Source organism: Camelus dromedarius, chromosome 10, assembly GCF_036321535.1.
Source record: "Camelus dromedarius isolate mCamDro1 chromosome 10, mCamDro1.pat, whole genome shotgun sequence".
Classification (NCBI taxonomy): Eukaryota; Metazoa; Chordata; class Mammalia; order Artiodactyla; family Camelidae; genus Camelus; species Camelus dromedarius.
In genome coordinates, this window is record NC_087445.1 from 75,652,902 (window position 1) to 75,671,395 (window position 18,494).

At 57.6% G+C, this 18,494-nt stretch overlaps 1 protein-coding gene across 1 annotated transcript; it reads left to right on the plus strand.

Moving 5' to 3' along the window:
- Positions 1 to 207: 207 nt before the first annotated feature.
- Positions 208 to 14,596, plus strand: GTF3C5 (general transcription factor IIIC subunit 5). The gene is made up of 11 exons (XM_031450789.2): positions 208 to 657; positions 2,268 to 2,487; positions 3,819 to 4,017; positions 7,812 to 8,007; positions 9,148 to 9,252; positions 10,295 to 10,409; positions 10,861 to 10,941; positions 11,062 to 11,159; positions 12,291 to 12,373; positions 13,038 to 13,180; positions 13,911 to 14,596. The coding sequence occupies exons 1-11, from the start codon at positions 505 to 507 to the stop codon at positions 14,066 to 14,068; spliced, it is 1,551 nt and encodes a 516-aa protein (XP_031306649.1). The 5' UTR covers positions 208 to 504; the 3' UTR covers positions 14,069 to 14,596.
- The last annotated feature ends 3,898 nt before the right edge of the window (positions 14,597 to 18,494 follow it).

An 18,494-nucleotide genomic window follows, 5' to 3' on the forward strand; every position in this document is an offset into this window, starting at 1 on the left:
CGGACAGGAAGTCTTTCTCTGTCTCTCCCCCGGGCTGGAATCCGAGAAAGGGGCGGGGACCTGGCCTAGTCCTGGCTCGTTATTGGCTAAACCTATGGAGGGGGTGGAAGCTGGGGGGGCGGCTCCTCCCGACTCTTCATTGGCTAAAAAAAACTCTGCTTGGCCCTCGGGTTCTCATTGGCTAAAGTCGAGGACCGGGCGGTGTCTTACAAACAATCCGGTCCCTCTCAGGTTGGTGGGAGAGACAGGTCCTTCCCCGCCCCTCGGGCTCTAACCCGCATCATTTTAAACACAAAGTTAAGGACCGGCGGGTGTACCCTGAAGTCTTGGGACTTCTCCATGGGCGTTTGTCCCTAGAGGCCTTCTGGCTTCGCGGAACTCAGGGATTTAGAGAGACCCGAGCAGGGAAGGACCCCGGAACGATTCCTTCGCGGAACCATTGAGGCTCGGCCTTTGGGAGCGCGTGGAGGGACGGGCTGCGGCGGCCCCACCAGACGGGCCGGGATGGCGGCGGGGGCGGCCGGCGCGGGGACAGGGGTCGCGGTGCCTCTGGAGCTGCCGCGCGAGCGGCGCATGGTGTGTGTGGAATACCCGGGCGTGGTGCGCGACGTGTCCAAGATGATGCAGACCTTGGGCGGCGAGGAAAGCGTCTCCCGGGTGAGAAACGAGGAGCCTCCGGGGACCGGGGGTAGGACTGAGTCGGGGGACGACGCCGGAGGGGCAGGATGTGTGGTTTCCTTGGCAAGAAACTGAGCTTGAGGCAGGCTCGGGCGGCCATGTGTGGGGTTTGCTTCTGAGATCGCCGGGCGCTGACCGTTTTCCCCGGGAGCTGAGGGAAAAGGTCTGCAGAGGAGACCCAAAGGGGAATGTCTTTCCCATCCCATCCTCGGATGAGCCGCAGCCTCGGCATCCCTGTCTTAAACGCAGCTCAGCTGCAGCCCCCTTCCCCCCGGATGTGCTGGGCTGCTACATCTTCATTTCGCTGAGGCAGAAAGCTGGGGCAGAAATCTGAGGAATGGGCAGATGAAGAACCATTGACCTACGTGAGAGGAGGGCTAAGGATTATGTTATTAGGGTTGAAGGCAGTCATAGCTAACAACTTACTCTGTACCAGGCACAGTTCTAGGTGCTTTTACTTACTTACATTCAGTCCTCATTAGAACCCTGCCAGGTAGAAACTATCGGTGTCCTAATTTTTGCAAAGAAACCAAGGCAATGTGTTTACGCGGCAAATAGTGGAGCTAGGATGGATTCTTACGTTATACAGAGCTCTATGTGTAAGTGCATTACATGCATCAGACCTTGAAGTGTCTCCTTCAGAGAGCCCTTCTCTGCCTGCCCTCAGTAAAGTGGCTGCTAGCAGTTAATATCTACCGACTCAACCTGCTAATTCCAGTCTGAAATTATGTTTTAATGTGTTTATTGTCTGTCTAGGACCCTTGGCTCTGAGGCTGTAAACTCCATGAGAGCAGGACCTTGTCTGTTTCATTCACTCCCTTAGTTCTCACATCTATAATACTTGTCAAATGCATGATTGAATTTTCACAACATTTTCTAGTGAGTTAGGTAACATTATTATTCCCATTTTTCAGATAAAGACACAGGAAGAAAGATTGGATCAAATAAGTTCCTACATGGTACCGTGGGGATTTGAACTCATGCTTGCCTCCCTCTGAAATCTTAACTCTGCCTCCTCATCCTTTATGGATGTTAAAAACCTTGAACTTGTCATTAAGCACAAGATGCCTGCCGAGACCCAGTCAGTCATGCTTTATTCTTTTATCATGACTCACTTTACTGCGGCATTGACAGGACCCTCCCGCTAACCCTGGGGATGTCAGCCCCCCAGTTTTAGTGTGAGCCCTTTGGCAAGAGACTGGTCATTCATTCATTCCATGCCTGCTTCTGGTGCACCTCCTCTGGGCCTGGCTCACCTCTGGGATCTTTCCCACCCTAACAATCTATAGACCTGTGTTTCATGAGAAGGGATTCCTAAGTCTTGGGTTTGAAAAATGATTCCTGGAGGGTGGATATAGCTCAGTGGTTGAGCGCATGCTTAGCATGCATGAGGTCCTGGGTTCCATCCTCAGTAACTCCATTAAAAAAAAACAAATGAATCTTTTGGGAATTAAAAGCTCAGAATGAAACACGAGCCTCTGGCCCTGGTCACCTGGGTCTCCATTGGGCTTTTGTTGAGAGGGGAGCAGTTTCCTGCCTCCTGCTTAGCTGGTCACTGCTTCACTGTGTCTCCCTTGGCCTCACCACAGATCTATACTGACCCTACCAAGAGGCTGGAGCTGTACTTCCGGCCCAAGGACCCCTACTGCCACCCGGTGTGTGCCAACCGCTTTGGTTCCAGCAGCCTGCTGCTCCGGGTCAGGAGGAAGACGAGGCAGCGGAGGGGGGCCCCGGGTCTTGAGGCTCACCCCGAGGTCACAGTCGACGTGGAGGTCCTTGGCATCGTCTCCACCGTTTACAAATTTCAAGGTAACTGCAAAGTGCAGTTCTTCTTGCACTGAGTTATTTCATGGCATGTGTCCCTCATACCTGCAGGAGTGTGTGGGCCATTCACAACCTGCGGTGGGTAGGGGACAAGGGGGTGGCATAGTGCAGGCCCCATCCAGGAGATAGACTCTCCTCCCTCCAGCCAGCAGCTCCCTGCAGTCTGTGGGCTCATTGTTGCCTGGCTTTCTGCATTCTTCAGGGAACTGGAGTTCTCTGAGAAATCTTGTTTTTAAAGCCATTATTTGGGGCCAAATAAAACTAGTCAGCAGGCCTCTACTTTTCAGCCCCCGGTGTTTGGGAACCTTCTCAGTCTTGATGGCTGCTGGTCTTGCCTTCCCTCTAAAGCCTTCCCAGATGACTTCCCTCGGGACCTCATGTCCTGTGAACTCTCAGTGGACTGAATATCTCCTGTGGGGTCCTCACCTGAGTTTGCCGCCCCCAGGGAACTCCTGTGAGGAGGCAGTAGGTGTGGGGTGAGGAAGGGGAGTCAGAAAGAACGTGGGCTTTGGCGTGGTGCCTGCGCCAGCTCTGCGAGTCTCTCTGGGCAGGTAGCTCGGCTGCCCTCAGCCTTGGCCTCCTTGTCTGGGTGGCTGGAGCCCTGAGTTCCTTGAAGCCTTGGGGAGATTCAGGGAGATGATGCCTGTTTAAGGGCTGGTTCCCACACACTGGAGGCACTCGGCAGGTTACTAACAAGCCTTCAGAAGGTCTGTAGTTGCAGCTGCAGTTCTTTAGATAGACTCTGAAGAGACTAAAGACTCAGAGAGGAAGGAGGGGATAGAAAGCGTAAGGAAACCAAGACGGCCTGGGATCCCACGTGTTGGACCTTTTGAATGTCGGTCATTCTGGCGGTCATTCTGGTATCCGCTGAGAGGGCTGTCCTTCCCAGAATGAGGCTTTCCAAGTGATCGTGTTTTCTCTCTCTGACGGAGCTGGCATCTCCCCTTCCATGTGTGTCCCTGGGCCAGCAGCATCGGCCTCACCTGGGAGCTTGTTAGAAATGCAGCATCTCAGAATCTGCATTCAGCAAGATCCCAGGTGAGTCACGTGCGCCTAACATTTTGAGGCACACAAGCCTAGACGTCATCATCACATGTCATGTAACCCCCTGCCCCCAAAATACTTATTCAAGTGACTTGCAGTGCATTGGGCTGAGTTCACAGGAGCGACTCGCAGGGGTGGTTTTGGCTCCTGCCACCGTTGCCCAGCAGCCTCCCCCATGGGGCTGGCTCAGGACCCTCCATAAGGTGTGGGCGTCGGTGCGTGGCCGCTGCCAGGGCAAGTGTGATAGGGTGTCTGTCCCCCTCTCTTTCCAGGAATGTCCGACTTCCAGTACCTGGCTGTGCACACGGATGCAGGCGGCGGGCACACGTCCATGTACGACAAGGTTCTCATGCTCAAGCCTGAGAAGGAGACTTTCTTCCACCAGGAGCTGCCCCTCTACATCCCCCCACCCATCTTCTCCAGGCTGGACACCCCGGTGGACTACTTCTATCGACCAGAGACACAGCACCGGTAGGTACTCCCAGCTCCCTGCAGCATTGGGGTTCAGAGCCAGGGCCCTGCGGTCAGAGGGCTCGACTCTGCCACTCATGGGGCAGGTGGCCAGGGTGGCTGGCTTCGCTCAGGCCCATGGCCCCAGCGCCTTCAGCGGCAGAGTAGCCAGTGATGAGGGACCCTGACGAGAAGTGTCAGGAAGCAGCCCTGGTCTCTGCGCCCCACCCGGAGGCCTTGCTCAGAGCTGTCCCCACACCACGGAGTGTGAATCAGGATGGCATCTTTGAACATGAAGACCCAGCCCCGAAAGTGTGTACCTTGAGGTGCGGAGAGACAGACCCCCGCACTGAAAGGGCACCAGGAGGGAGGCCGGCTCTTTTGGAGAGCAGCCTGGCAGGGTCTGTTCCAGTTTCATGTGCTCCTCCCTGTTGGCCTAGCAGTGCTGCCTGTAGGAGCCTATCCCACAGTGACGATCAGAGCTCAGAAACACACTTGGGACATTTCCTGGTTGTTATGGGCAGCAGCAGGAAGCTGAGAGGGCCTGGTGTGGGAGAGCGCACATGGGCTGGGGCCTGTGTTCGGGTGCTGGCATGCAATCCCGAGTGAGCCCTGCCCTCCCGTGCCAGCCTCCCGCCTGTAACGGGGCTGGTGATAACGGTGCCGCTTCCCTGCGCTGTCGGGGGGCTAAAGGACTGCTGTTTTCTGAAATACTTACGACAGTGAGTGCCTGGCGGAGTCCGACAAGTAAGTGATCGGTCCACTAATGGCCTGTCCGTGCCCAGGAAGACCGCACAGCCTGCAGGAGAGCGAGCTCCATGGGCTGACGTGGCATGCGTCCAGAGAACCTTGCTCTAGCAGGTGTTCAGGCAGAGTCTGTGGCATAAGAATAAATTGGGGGGGGGGTGATTCTAGAAGCCTAGAAAAATCTGGAAGATTGGGCCCAGAATAGTTGTCTCTGGAGGGGTGGGAGGACGAGAACCTTCTCTCTCCTCCCTAAACACTTCCATCCACGGGGACTGACCGCCCATCAGGGCCCAGGCTCCCCTTGGAGCTGGCGTCAGCGGGAACACGTCAGGGGAGGCTCTGTGCTGGGCCGGGGGTTCGGAGCCGGATGGAGCCTGAGTGAAGGGTGAGCGGACCGTGGGGCCTGTGCACAGATGTGTGCCTTGAAGGCTATAAGAGAGGAGTGGGCTGTAATGGGCCGTGAGTGGGAGGGTTAGGGCCCTGGGAGGAGCTGACCTTTGAAACAGGCCTCTTGATGACAGAGCCGGGCAGGTGAAGACCCAAGGAGAACAATCCAGACACGGGGTAGGGGTTGGCACAGGAATAGTCGGCGGCATTGCCTGCAAAGCAGAGCAAGCCAAGAGCGTGGTGGGGTGGGGGTCCCGTAGGCCTCAGTACGGTGCTTGGATTCCATCCTAAAGAGAAAGATGTACTGTTCTTTCCCTTTGAAAACGTATGGGGAGTTCCACAGGTAGAGTTGTCCAATGCGCCCTCACCTGCAGCACCGGCTCCAGTGATTAGCAGCCTTCTGCCGCCTGCTCCCTGCCCTGCCCCCGCCCCCCAGCATCACAGCTCGTCCTCCAGAAACAAGTCAGTGTGGGTCTCTAACAGGGAAGGACTTTTTTTTTTAACTTCACTGGAGTACTATTATCGTAAGGAGCAAATGCGACAATGTTCTTTAATGTCACCCAGGACTAGTCCTTGTTCCATCTCCCAGTTGTCTCAAAAGTGACTCAGGAGCCAGACCAGGGCTGTGCGGGTGGCTTTGGTTGACGTCTCTCAGGCCTGTTGGGTCCATGAAGTTCCCCCGCCCCACTCTGTGATTGCAGGAGACAGAGAAAATCGAACAGTGCCGAAGCGTGTAACTAGAGAGAAGCGGGTCACACCGCCCCCCCGCCAGAAACTAGCGTGCTGAGTGAGAGTTTGCTGGGCCTGTGTTATCTGCAGTACGGGAGTTTTAAGCAGGGCGAGATATAGTCTATTTTTTAAATTTACATATTTCTGAAATATTTTGACTTTTTGCCCCACGAGCATTTTACTTTTACAGTCAGAAATAAACAGAAATGTGTACAAGAAGGAACTAGAGCCCCCCACCCTGGACCCGCATTGCTGGCCTGGCACTGGATGGCAGCGTCTGAGTCACTCTGTCCTGCGGGGCCAGCAGACAGCTGTCCCCCAGCTTCTGGGAGGGGACGAGGGCGGAGGGCCGGCTGCCCTTGACCCAGAGGCCCTGTTTTCCTCCCACGTGGTCTGTCGATTTTCCAGCACATGGAAAGAACCTGCCGTTTCTCCCAAGGCTGCTGTTGATTTTTCTGCTCTGCTGGCCTTGCTGGGGCCCCGAGGGCTGGCGGGGAGGAGGCTGGCCTAATGGGGGTCCCTCCTCCTCAGGCCAGTTGGTGGGGAGGAGGGCCAGTGGAGGCCGCCGGCTCCCTCCTGCTCCTGCTCCTGCTCCTGGTTTGGAGCCGCCAGGATCTCTCCTTGGGTGTCTGGGGCTTCAGGAGGTGTCTCTGAAAACAGGATAGTGTCGCTGTTCAGGGTGGTTTCCAGTGGTGTCATGTGTTTTGTTTTGTGTTTTTAATTGAAGTAGAGTTGATTTACAGTGTTGTGTCAGTCTCTGGTGTACAGCAGTGTCATTTATACATATACATGTATATTCTTTTTCAGATTCTTTTCCATTATAGGCTATTATAAGATATTGAATATAGTTCCCTGGGCTCTACAGTAGGACCTCGCTGTTTATCTTTTTTATATATAGTTGTGTATATCTGCAAATCGCAAGCAAATGGAGTCACGTTTAAAAAAAAGGCACAGATTTGCAATGGTCTGTACTCATGTAGAAAATTAAGGTAAAATGGAACACGTTTAAAAGGTAGTGATCACCTCAGTGTTGTCATATGACATCCAGGACATACTCTGAAATATCCCTCAGAGTGGCTGAGCAGGTCTGGGGTGCGGTCTGGATGACGTGAAATCAGCCACGTGACGGTGATTGTTGAAGCTGGCGGTGGGCTTTGGGGGCTCCTCATCCTGCCCCCCCGCTCTAGCGTAGGGGCGGCGGTCCTGACATCCCTCCTCAGAGGTGGGCGCTCTGAGACCCCAGGGCTCATCCCCCTGCGTGCTCTGTGCTCACGTGGAGGAGCCCGTTTTAACCTCTGTGCTGTGGGATGAGACCATTCGGTAGCCTCTGTCCCTCCTTTCCTTGATGACGTCGAGATGCTCCCAGGCCGGAGCCTCAGGCTCTGGCAGGCGTGGCAGGACGGTGGTTGGTGGCCCCCAGCCTCCCTGGCTCGAGTCCCAGCTCCATTCCCTTGAGCTCTGCTCTCGTCGGGTTTCCAAGCCCTGTGGCCTCAGTGACTTCATGGGAAAATGGATCCTTCCCCGTAGGATAGTTTTCAGGGTCAAGCAAGTGAGCTGTAGACGTCATTAAGTACCACTGTTGTCTGACAGCTGATCCCTGTGTCCTGTGTGTCTGTGCCCCACCTGACTTCCCCGTCCCCGCCTGATGGGCATTTAGGTTGTTTCCAGCTTTTCACTGGCTGGACTCGAGCAGTTGTGAGGCCACCAACCTCACGACAGGAGCCCTTCCCTGCATCCCAGCGTCTGGGGCCTTTTGGCCTTGCCGGGCCTCAGAGCCACCGCCCCTTCTCCCAGAGACGGGCCTGGGAACTCAGGCCCCTGCCCTCAGCGGCTGGCGCTGCGTTTCCTCTCCTCACCCAGATTGCAGGGAAAAGCACACGAGTGTGGGCCGCTGGTGTCCGGCCAGGCCCGCGCCTGGCGCTGCTGCCCCCAGATGCTCTCTCTGCCCCCAGGGAAGGCTACAACAACCCCCCCATCTCAGGCGAGAACCTCATCGGCCTGAGCCGGGCCCGGCGCCCCCACAACGCCATCTTCGTCAACTTCGAGGAGGACGAGGTGCCCGCGCAGCCGCTGGACGCTGCCGTCCAGACGTGGAGGAGGGTCTGCACCAACCCCATCGACCGGAAGGTGGAGGAGGAGCTGCGGAAGGTGCGCCCGCCCCCGCCCCGCCCCCCTGCGCGGGCCCCTCCCGTTTCCCAGCCGGCCCCTCCGTGTGGTTCTGCTCTTGCTCTGCTGCTCTGCCCTTTCTTTAAACTCAGGCATCAGCACATGGGAACTGTGCACCTCCTGTCACGTCTGAAGTGATGCCAGTATTAAGCCCTGCCTCCCCAAGGTTGAAAGTGCTTCTTAGAACTCTTAGGGGTCTCTTTGTGGTGGGTAAACCTTGTCCAGATGTGACTTCAGGGTGGCGCTCTGAGACCCAGAAGCTTTTATTCATCCAGTCGCTGGTTGCAATATACCAGACAGGGCACCTGCTGCGCGCCAGGCCCAGCGCTTCCCCCGCCTTAGAGTCCGAGTGGATGCGCGGCCCTGGGAGGAGGCAGCCTTCCGCCTTGCCCACTGGCTCTCAGGTTCTAGAAGACACAGTCCAGGGGCCGCTGTTCCTCGCGTCCCCACAGGTGGGGACAGCAGGCCTCAGGCCACATCACTGCTGGCTGATGCCTCTTCCCCTGTTGAAGTTGACTAGCCCCTGGCAGGGGTGGGACAAGGCGGTGTCATTTCTTAAAGAGACTGTGTGGACACTTCGTTGTGTTTCTAGCAGTCACTAGGTCGGTGGGTGATGGGGGCCACTCTCCGAGGCCCCTCATCGTCCTCTGGTCACAGCCCAATCCCCTACCTGCTCAGGGTCCTTCCCACCCTGGCCCTTTTGCGGTCCAGACCCCAGCCTTTGGCAGCCCTCCCCCAGGCTGGGCTGTCCCCTGCGGCCTCCATGGCGCCCCAGCTCAGGCCTCTGCCCTCTAGGCTGGTGCCGTTCAGGATCCCTGAGCTCTGGCATGTCCCCCTCATGGCCCTGTTCTGGGTCGTCTGCCTCCCCGGCTGCCCTTTGAGCTGCATGAGGACAGGGACAGTGTCCCTCAAGGTCATTTCAGGACCCTCAGGCCCTGCAACTGCACTTGAAACGTGCTGGGCGCACAGCGCACGCTTCTGAGGGAGGTGCTAAGCGCTCAGCCCCTGCTCTCTGCTGCCTCCTCCCCGGAAGGCCCTCTGGGGGCCAGACCATGCGGGGAACCTGGGGCAGGCGGGCCGGAGGCTGCTTGTGCTCATCTCAGCCCCTACCTTGACCTCCAGCTGTTTGAAATCCGACCCATCTGGTCACGTAACGCCGTCAAGGCCAACATCAGCGTCCACCCTGACAAGCTCAAGGTCTTGCTGCCCTTCATGGCCTATTACATGGTGAGTGTCCGCCCACCACCCACCTTGGCTCCCCCTGGGGTTCTGGTCCCTGATGTGACCGCTCAGAGTCGCAGCAAGAGCAGGCGGCCCTGTCCCAGCCGCACAGGCTTGTTGCAGCCCCTACAGAGGCCTCCTTGGTAGCACACCTGGCCGTCCTGGGATCGTGGCATTGAGGAGTGGTCGCATGACTTGTAAGTAAAGGAATTATACGTTTTAAATGACTTTGTATTAAGGACTTTCTAAGGACCATGCACTGGGCTGAGTGCTGTGTGTGTTTCCTGTCCTGTCTTCCTCCGGCGGGGATGGAGAAGCCTGGCTCAGGGCAGTGACTCGATGTGCCAGGGTCCTGCGGCCAGCAAGTGGCTGAGCCGCCCGGGGGCCCCGGCCTGTGTGGCTGCAGAGCCCGGGCCCCTGACCTCAGTGCCACTCCGCCTTCACTCAGTCTGCCTGGGTTGAGTGGGGTTCAGCGGGGCAGGTGCACTGTGGACTCAGTCCTGGAGGGCATGGAGATTCCCACAGGTGCTATGAGGAGGAGCCCCGTGTGGTCCCCACTGTCCCCAAGGGCCCCACGTGGAGCACTGGGGGGGCAAGTGCAAGACGTGACGTGACAGTGATGGCGGGGGTGGGGTGCACGGGGACGCCTCCCTCCTGTGCTCAGAGCCGCCGTCTGCCGTTCAGTGTTGGCTTCCTAGACAAGGGCCTCAGGAGTACTGTTCCGGGACCTTACGTCCCTCTGTCAGTACGCTAATTACATTTCTTGAGCTCTTGCTCTCTGCCGGGCCCTGTGGTGAGGGCTCCGGGGCAGCATCTCATTTAATCCTCACAAAAACGCCATCTGACAGGTGGACCATGCCTTGAAAAGGCCAAGGGACCTACCCAAGGTGACGGAGCCACACATGGCCAAGCTGGGGGTGGGGTTCCAGAGCCGTGTCCTCACCTCTTGGACTGTCCCGCTGCCCCACCTGGATACACCACTGTGGCCTGCGTCTCTGTAGGGGTCGGGGATTGGCCCCACTCGCACTCCCACCCTTTCTGTCTCTAGATCACGGGCCCCTGGAGAAGCCTGTGGATTCGATATGGGTACGACCCCCGAAAACACCCAGACGCCAAGATCTATCAAGTCCTTGACTTCCGGATCCGCTGTGGCATAAAATACGGTAAACGTGACTAGTGCCTTTGCTTCCTGTCTTTCTCTCTTTGTATCTTTCCATGTCTAGCATTTTCTTCTGCAGTAAGAGTAAATCCATATGGAGAGGATGAAAAGCCTTTCCCCTTTGGTGAGACTGTTGTGGGCAGAATAGCATAGAGATGAGGACCAGAGCTCGAGTCCTGGCTCCAGCCTGGACCCTCTGGCGGCTGAACCGCAAACCACAGTCCCCATTCGGGTACTCCAGTTACTTGTGGCTTCTGCGGTGCGGGCCGGGCCTCCAGTAAGTGTCCAGTGTCCAGCCCGCCCTGGGCCCCCGGCACACAGAGCTCCAGAACGCAGGGGGCCTGGAGTCCCCCTCTCAGGAACGGGATACCCTCGTGCGTCTGCAGTGCAGACCAGTGCTGTTTGCCAGAGGGGGCAGCGCGCCCACCCGCCTGACGTGCCTCCCTCTCCGACAGGCTACGCCTCCAGCGACATGCCTGTCAAAGCCAAGCGCAGCGCCTACAACTACAGCCTCCCCATCACCGTCAAAAAGACACGTGAGTGCCTGAGGCTCGCCCTGCTCCCTAGGGAGGGGGTGGGCGGCAGGAGGGCAGGGCGGGGGGGCTGGGGAGAAATACCCCGTATATTCCAAAAGCATTGCTGTTGTCCCCTCGCAGCCAGCCAGCTTGTCACCATGCACGACCTCAAGCAGGGCCTGGGCCCCTCGGGGACACCCAGTACACGGAAGTTGACCTCCAACAAGTACAAGCTCAAGGTGGGTGTCCCTGAGCTGGCTGCTGGGTGACAGTGAAGGGGACAGGGAGAGGCGGCTTCTCCCTGGGCAGGCCAGGCGCCCACAGCACATTCTCCAGGCCCCATGTGTGACGCCGGGAGGGGCCCTGACGGAGGTGGCTCTGCCCTGTCAGTGCCTTTGCACAACTCCCAGCTTCCAGGACAGCCTCCAAAAACAGAGTCAGAACTCGGTGTGAACCACCCGGGGCAGTGGGGGTTGAGGACCACCTGGGCGGGTCTCGGGGAGGGATCTTTGACATCGACAGCCCCAAGTGGTGCCCTCCGTGAGCCAGGCCCTGAGGTCCTGTGGGGCCGCTGCAGGGCTGGTCAGAATCACGCACTGGGAGCGTGAAGCCCGAACAGACCATCTGAACCCAGGCTGTGAGCTGGGCCCAGGGTGTGGAGTTTATGGGCCCAGGGCCCGCCCCTCACGGGCTCATGCTTTCGTTGACACAATGGCCCAGCAGAGGTGGTGATTTCCAAAGGCCTTTCCCATGCTCGGGCTGGCCTGAGCTGCTCTGGTCCAGGGCAGGGGTCGGGGGAGGCCGGGAAGGGCACGTCCCCCGCCCTGGAACCACCTGCCTCGTAGAGGGGGCGGAGCGGCGTCTTGCGCCCTCTCTCCCCAGTGCAGCCAGCTGGATCCTCAGCTGAGCAACCGTCCTCCTCAAGGACTCTCGTTCTAGGCCATATCCCCACCTCTGGAACTTGGCGCCTAGGTGGGGAAAGAAGAAGGCAAGCAGTAAAGCCCGCTTCATGCCTCAGGGGTGGACACACAGGGCTATGTAAGATGGCCAATTAGTAGAGGTTAGCGGGCAGTGAGGAGGGCTGGCTTTACAGGAAGGCCTGGAGGCAGAGCTTGGCCTCAGGCTGGAGGGACACCCGCCAACCGTGAGTGGCTGGCCGGCTCGTGGTTCCGGGGGCCGTGGGCCACCCCTCGACCCCTGGGGGTCAGAGCTTATTTTCCCCACGCCTGCTACCAGCCTTTGGCCTGACCGCCCCGCCCGAATCCAAGGAGGCGAGCCAGGCTCGCTGGGGCCTGGGACTAGGACTGGGAGCCTCCACGTGGGGGCAAGGGGTTCCCCAGCACCTTCCCGTGTCTCCGCTCCTTTCCCAGGACTCGGTCTACGTCTTCCGGGAGGGGGCCCTGCCGCCCTATCGACAGATGTTCTACCAGTTATGCGACTTGCACGTGGACGAGTACGTCCCGAGGGGCCTGCCACGCCCAGGAGGGACTGTGGGGTGTTGGTCAGGGAAGAGGAACTGCCCGGGGACCAGAACGCTTCCTGTGGCTCTTCCATTTCACGTCAGCCTTCGTCTCAGCGAGGATGCTGACTGCCTGGGAGTTAATGCCGCCGGGAGATCCCTCTGCCCAGGCGCGTGGCCCCCGGAGCGGGTCCAGGGTGCCGTGTCCCGTGTGCACCGCAGGCGGTGCTGGGCTGTGGTCTCTGCTCTCCTCTGTCTCCCACGTGGGGGTTCATGACACGGTTCCTGGTCCCCAGGGCTGGCCAGAATTCCAGGAACCTTTAGTCCAATTGTTCTCAGTGATGTTTAAAAACTGGGGACGGGATGCTGGGAATGGGTGGGGATGAGAGCAGGTTAAACACAGCCTGGAATCTGGTGGGAGCTCTGAACTCTCACCAGGGACGTGGGCACGCGCCCGCTTTGTGTGCCGTGTGGGGGTCAGGGACCCCCCGTCCAAGGGCCCCAGCGGGGGATGCGCCAGTTTCACGGGCGTGCTTCCTGACCATACTCACCCCCCCCCCCGAGCGGGCCCTCTGAGCATGACCCCACCTCTGCCACAACCGCTCACTGGCCCCTGTGAGCAGAGGCCCCGCCCTGGGACTGGGTGTCCTGCCCCCAGGTTGCAGAAGATCATTCGCCGCAATGACGGGGCTGAGAACTCCTGCACGGAGCGGGATGGCTGGTGCCTCCCCAAGACCAGTGACGACCTGCGGGACGCCATGTCCCTCATGATCCGCCAGACCATCCGCTCCAAGAGGCCTGGTGAGAGCCGCTCGGGGTGATGGGACGCCCCCCGTCCCTTGGGCCCCACTCGGGATGGAGCATGTGTCCCTCGTGGCCCCAGGTGGGGCTGGAACAGGGCGCTGCCAGCCAGGGCTGCCCCCGTACCCGATATCCTCTGGCCATATGTGGGCACGGGGCACCTGTCCTTCCCCTGGGAGCCTGGGTCCTGTCGCCCTGCGCTGCCTGCCCCTCCCCGGGTGTGAGGAAGGGGAGTGAGCCCTCGCTGGGCTGTGCGCCTGATGGGGCAGGGGGAGGGTAGGCAAAAGGGCCCCTCTCAGGGTCCCGCCTGGGCTCGGGCAGGGGGCGGTCCCAGACCCATCAACCCCCACGGAGCTGAGGGGAGCAGGGGTTTCAGCCTCCTTTAGGATGCAGTCCCCCGAGAGTCTGGTCCATAAAAGGCCTCCCACAGCATCCTGTGCACACCCGGGGAGTCCACTGGGCCCGTGAAGCCACCCAAGGCTCCTCCAAGAGGTGACTTTCAAAGCCACTGGCTCCAGTGTCCCCTGAAGTGCTTGTTAGACTGCAGGGTCCCAGGTCCCCCAGCCGGCCGTGCTCCCCAAAGCAGCTTCTGCAGAGATCGAATTCAGATGCCCGTAACTAGACAGGCGCCCAGGAGCCTGTCTGGGGGCGGGGCTGGCTCTGGTGAGACTGGTCTGGGGGCCGCCCAGGAGCCTACATTGGGAGACATGGCTTTGTGTTTTGGCGCCAGCTCTGTTCTCCAGCCCGACCAAGGCTGACGGCGGGAAGGAGCAGCTGACCGGTGAATCTGGGGAAGAAGAGGAGGATGACGAGGAGGAGGAGGAGGACTTCAAGCCGTCAGAGGGGAGTGAGAACGAGATGGAGACAGAGATTCTGGACTACGTGTGATGCAGCCCTGGGCCCGAGGCTGGGCCTCCCCGACCAGGCCAGAGTGGTGTCTGACCTGATGAGGGGGCCAGGACGAGCCCGGGCTCCCCGCGCTGCCCGTGGGGGCTGGAACAGCGGCCCCTCTGAGGAAAGCTGGGATCCCAGCAGGCAGGGGCAGCTAACCTTGTCCTGCCTGGGACCTGCTGCTCGGGGCTGCCTTCTGGCCCTGGGTGCTTGGCGACATCCGCGAAGGTGGCGCCCTGGCTTCTCACAGCCCCGAGCCAGCCCAGTGTCCAGTGGGCTGAGCCAGCACCCAGCACCTCCCTCTGGCTGAGACCAGCTGGAGCTGGAGGTGGAGACGGTGCGGTAGGGCAGGGGCTGGTTTCAGCTGGGCCTCACGACTAAAGGCAAGTACGGATGGGGCTGGAAGCCTGGTCCACGGCCACAGGTGACCGAAGAGCCTCCTTGGATTCAGACCCCATCCATTTGGTGTAGCCTGACAGAGGGCAGGCCCAGCGGGAACTGTCATTAAATACATTTTCCCAAGGAGTCTTGGTGTCTCAGTGCGGGTGTTGGAGCCAGAGAGGGTGTCCTCTTGCCTTGGGGCTTGGGCTCCGGCCAGACATCATTGGCTCCTTCGGTTGTTCATTCAGTGACCTCATGCTGGGTAACACTGGGATGGTTGAGAACAGGCCTGCGAGGCCAGGTGAGAGCAGCCAGAAGGAACTCCAGCCTTGCAGTGTCCAACAGCCTCATGCTCATCCCTTCCTGTTCCAGATGGATGTGTTCTTGAGAGGTTCATGGGAAACAGACCTGTCTTCTTCAGCTGCCCAGTGTGAAACCAGAGGCCACACGGGGTCCCTGGTGGGCTGAGCCACCCTTCCTGGGGGAGCGCTCCCCTCCCCCTGCTGGGCAGGTGTTCGCAGTCCTGCAGGGCGGCCAGAGCCAAAGATGAACCCATCACCCCCTTCTTCAGCCAACAGACCGGGCCACCTCATGTGACCACAGGTTCTAAAGTCAGTGGACGCCCCATCCTGCCCATCAGGCTCCTGGGAAGCCCCTCCCACGACAGATCCCAGTGGCTCACAGTTGGCCTGAAGTGGCCGGTCCTGGGAACCTACCTTCTATAGTCAGCCCCCCTCCATGTGCTGCTCCCTGCTGCTGGGGACAGGGCACACCCAGCTGCTCCCCACTCCCTCACCTCTGTCATCGTTTCCCTCAGAGGCCACTGGTCTCTGCTGGTGGATCTCAGCTGGGGCAGTCCACTTTCCCTGAGCCGTGCCACTGACCTCGAACCTCAGAGGGAGAGCGTCTAGGTTCTGGTCCCCTCTCCCGGAAGCCGCTGTGGTCCCTACGCAAACCTGAGAAGGGCTTTCCTGGGACAGGGACACTCCCTCTGCAGCCAAGCCCTCCCTTACCCGGAGTGCGCCTTCTCTGTGCCAACCTGGAGGGGCCACCCGAGGTCTGCCCACGTTCTTACAGAGTATGAAGTGGGTCCCCACTTAGAAACCTAAGTGCCTACACCCCCTTCCTTAAAACATTTTAAGGGAAAATTACAGGTAGACACAGAAGTGCTAACTTACTGTTGAGCCCCCAGCCACTCACCCTAGGGCTTCGCCAGTTACCTGCTGCCCAGCTTGCTGCGTGCCTCCCCCGTGGCTTTAACTTTGTTCCACGCTCGTGCTTTGCTGGAACCGTTCTCAGGAAAACGTGCATCTCTAACACATCAGGACTTTTTGTTTAAAAAACACAATAATGCTGCAATCACACCTAATAAACAGCAGTTCAGCTCGAACGCACCCGTCAGCCTGGGAGGCACGGGCGTGTGCTGGGTCCCTTTAGTGACATAAGCGTTGCCTGGCAGGGCCAGGTGGTGTCACCCTCACCCCCTGGCCTTGTTTACGGTGCTGTAACGTGGCCAGTGATGACCAGGGGGACACTTTTTAGCATCATAATGAACTCAGATTTGTTTCAGTCAATCTCGGTCTTGCTTTTTGATGCCCAGCGTATCTCGCCTCTGGCCTGAGAGCAGCCCCAGGTTGGCTCCCTGTCCTTCGGCACACCCTCTGGTCTTCCCAGCCTTCCTGCTTCTGGCCACCATGATGGCCCAGGCTCCCCCACTGCATTTCCTGCCTCAGACCCAGCCTAGTTGCCCCTCCAGGGGGCCCCTTTCCTTGGTGTGGAAGTGGTGTTTAGAGACCCCAATCTGGGCAGCAGCGGGTGCTCGTTTCTCCTGGGTTTTCTTTACCTCTAGGGCTTTGGACTACATACACAGCGCTAGGAAACAGGCATTTCTTTTTATTTCAAAGAAAAAATAAAATAATTTGTTATAAAAATAAATTATAAATTATGAGTTCATGCAGATATTTCCCAATTGAAATACTTGTTTCTTTTTCCACTGATGCTAAAAATCTTATACAACTAGCATAATTACTTTTTCTCCTACCAGTATAATAGATCATATAATAAATCACCAAGAATATGATTATTTAAACAAATGATAAACTATATAAAGCAATACATGATAAAAATAATAAGACCCCTGGAGATCATTTAGGATTGCTTTGCCCTTTCTTTTTCCTTAGGATAAATCCTGCTTGGACATACAGTCCTGCCTCCAAGTCACTGGAAGGAACTGTTTTCACGGAGGCTAGAACATCTCCTGATAAATGACCTAAAGTGGATGTTTCTCTGCCTGAAAACAAATTTTAAATGTTCCTTTGAGCCCCTTGTAAATAGTAAAAATCGTAGACCCTGATATTAATTGTGCTATGGACCTGTCATAGGTAGTCTCCCTGAGCAAAGGTATCAGTGAGGAAGTTCAGAGAGGTAAAGACACCGGTTCGGGTCACACAGCTATCGAGTGCGTCTCTGATTTGCAGTGTCTGCCTTGTATGACGTTGACACAGGTGCATTTGCCTTTCATAGAAGATGCTCCAGCCCAGAAAGAAACATTTTCAAAATGTATTTGCCTAAGGTCCATGTGCCATTAAATCAATCGGGTTGGTTTTCTGTTTTGTCAATTATATCAATTCAGAACATTGGTCATTCCAGCCTGGACTTTTTGGAAGGTCATAGATGCTCCAAGCATCCAGTGATAACCATAGCATTTCTCTGAAGAAAAACATGCCTACCCACACACACGTGCATCCAGTTCCAGGGGCTTCGAGGCCCCCATGATCTGTCCTGAAACTTCCTCACAGGTCTGCAGACCAGGACTCAAAGCTCCCAGTTCAGACATTTGGATTAAATTTTCTCCACCACGTTACCACAGTGCAGCTGAAATGTCACAGCCGCGATGCTCCTAGTTTTGTCTGATTTTCCCAGGTTTCTTTTGTGAGAACCAGGGAGTCAGAAGATTGCCTGAGAGAGGAAAAGCAGCAGCGAGGCCACAGCGCAGCAAATGCCACACCGTCCACGCCCGGGGGACCAAGGTGGCTGAGGCACACAGACCACCCCTCCGCTGGGTTGGGATCCCAGGGTTTGGAGGAGATCCATAAGAGGAAACCCAGAGCTGGGCAGTAGTTAAAGCAGTAAGAACAGAGTTTATTCAGGATTATTGCAATAAGGGGAGAGAGACTTAAGCACACGGTGGAGCTCAAGTCCAAATACAGCACGGGCAAGTGGGAATTCATAGCCACAGAGCAGGGTGAGTCCGTGGATGGAAACTTACTGGGAGTGAGCATCACAGGTGAGGGGGCTTCTGGCGAGACTGACCTAGCAGGATTCTTGCTGACGGCAGGCCAGGGTGGTCAGAAGCACCTGGGGGATGGCAGAGGGCGGGGAACCCAATCAGACATTGCAGGGGCTCAGGTATGGATGGTGGGGGATACTGGTTAAACCAAACTGGCAAGATTCTTGCTAAAACTGGACAATGCAGAGCTGGAAAAGAGTCCGGAGAGCCTGAGTAGAGTTTGGTCAAGGAAAGAGTCTTTGTCAGACCTCAGACATCGGCCAAAGCTTTCCTGGCTGAGATTAACATCCCAAAAGTCAGATCTCTAAAGCAGGATCAACCAGTGGAGGCACTGGGCAGACGCAGCCAGGAGCCCAGCGGTGAGCCTTCCTGCTAGGCTCTTCCGGGCCTTTCCGGACACGCTCCTCTGGTGTTTGCTAATCCCCTGCTCTGTGCAGGACCAGGTGGGCCCTTGCTGTTCTATAAAGAAGTAGCCACCCCCTATTATTGAAATTCAGGAAAAAACCCTCTCCCCTGCCTCCCCTCCAGCCCCCCACCCACCTCCTTCCTTTCCTCCTTTACTGTAAATAAGACTGCACTCAGTGTCCTTGAGCACACGGGGCCCCCTCCCCCACAGTCAGAATCACTTCCTTTAGAACAGACGCTCAGAACAGGAGGAGCTGGGCAGAGCTATGAGTCAGCAGGTGTGCTTCCTCGTCACTGACAGCACCCCTCGAATCCTTTGCGCCCCAGTCCCCACACCCCCCAGCTGAA

What these genes read in the sequence shown, in the direction of transcription:
- GTF3C5 (XM_031450789.2), top strand. Translation starts at nt 505, where the DNA reads ATGGCGGCGGGGGCGGCCGGCGCGGGGACAGGGGTCGCGGTGCCTCTG. An exon ending in GCGAGGAAAGCGTCTCCCGG is followed by an intron (nt 658 to 2,267) that starts GTGAGAAACGAG and finishes GCCTCACCACAG; the next exon opens with ATCTATACTGACCCTACCAA. An exon ending in CGACCAGAGACACAGCACCG is followed by an intron (nt 4,018 to 7,811) that starts GTAGGTACTCCC and finishes CTCTGCCCCCAG; the next exon opens with GGAAGGCTACAACAACCCCC.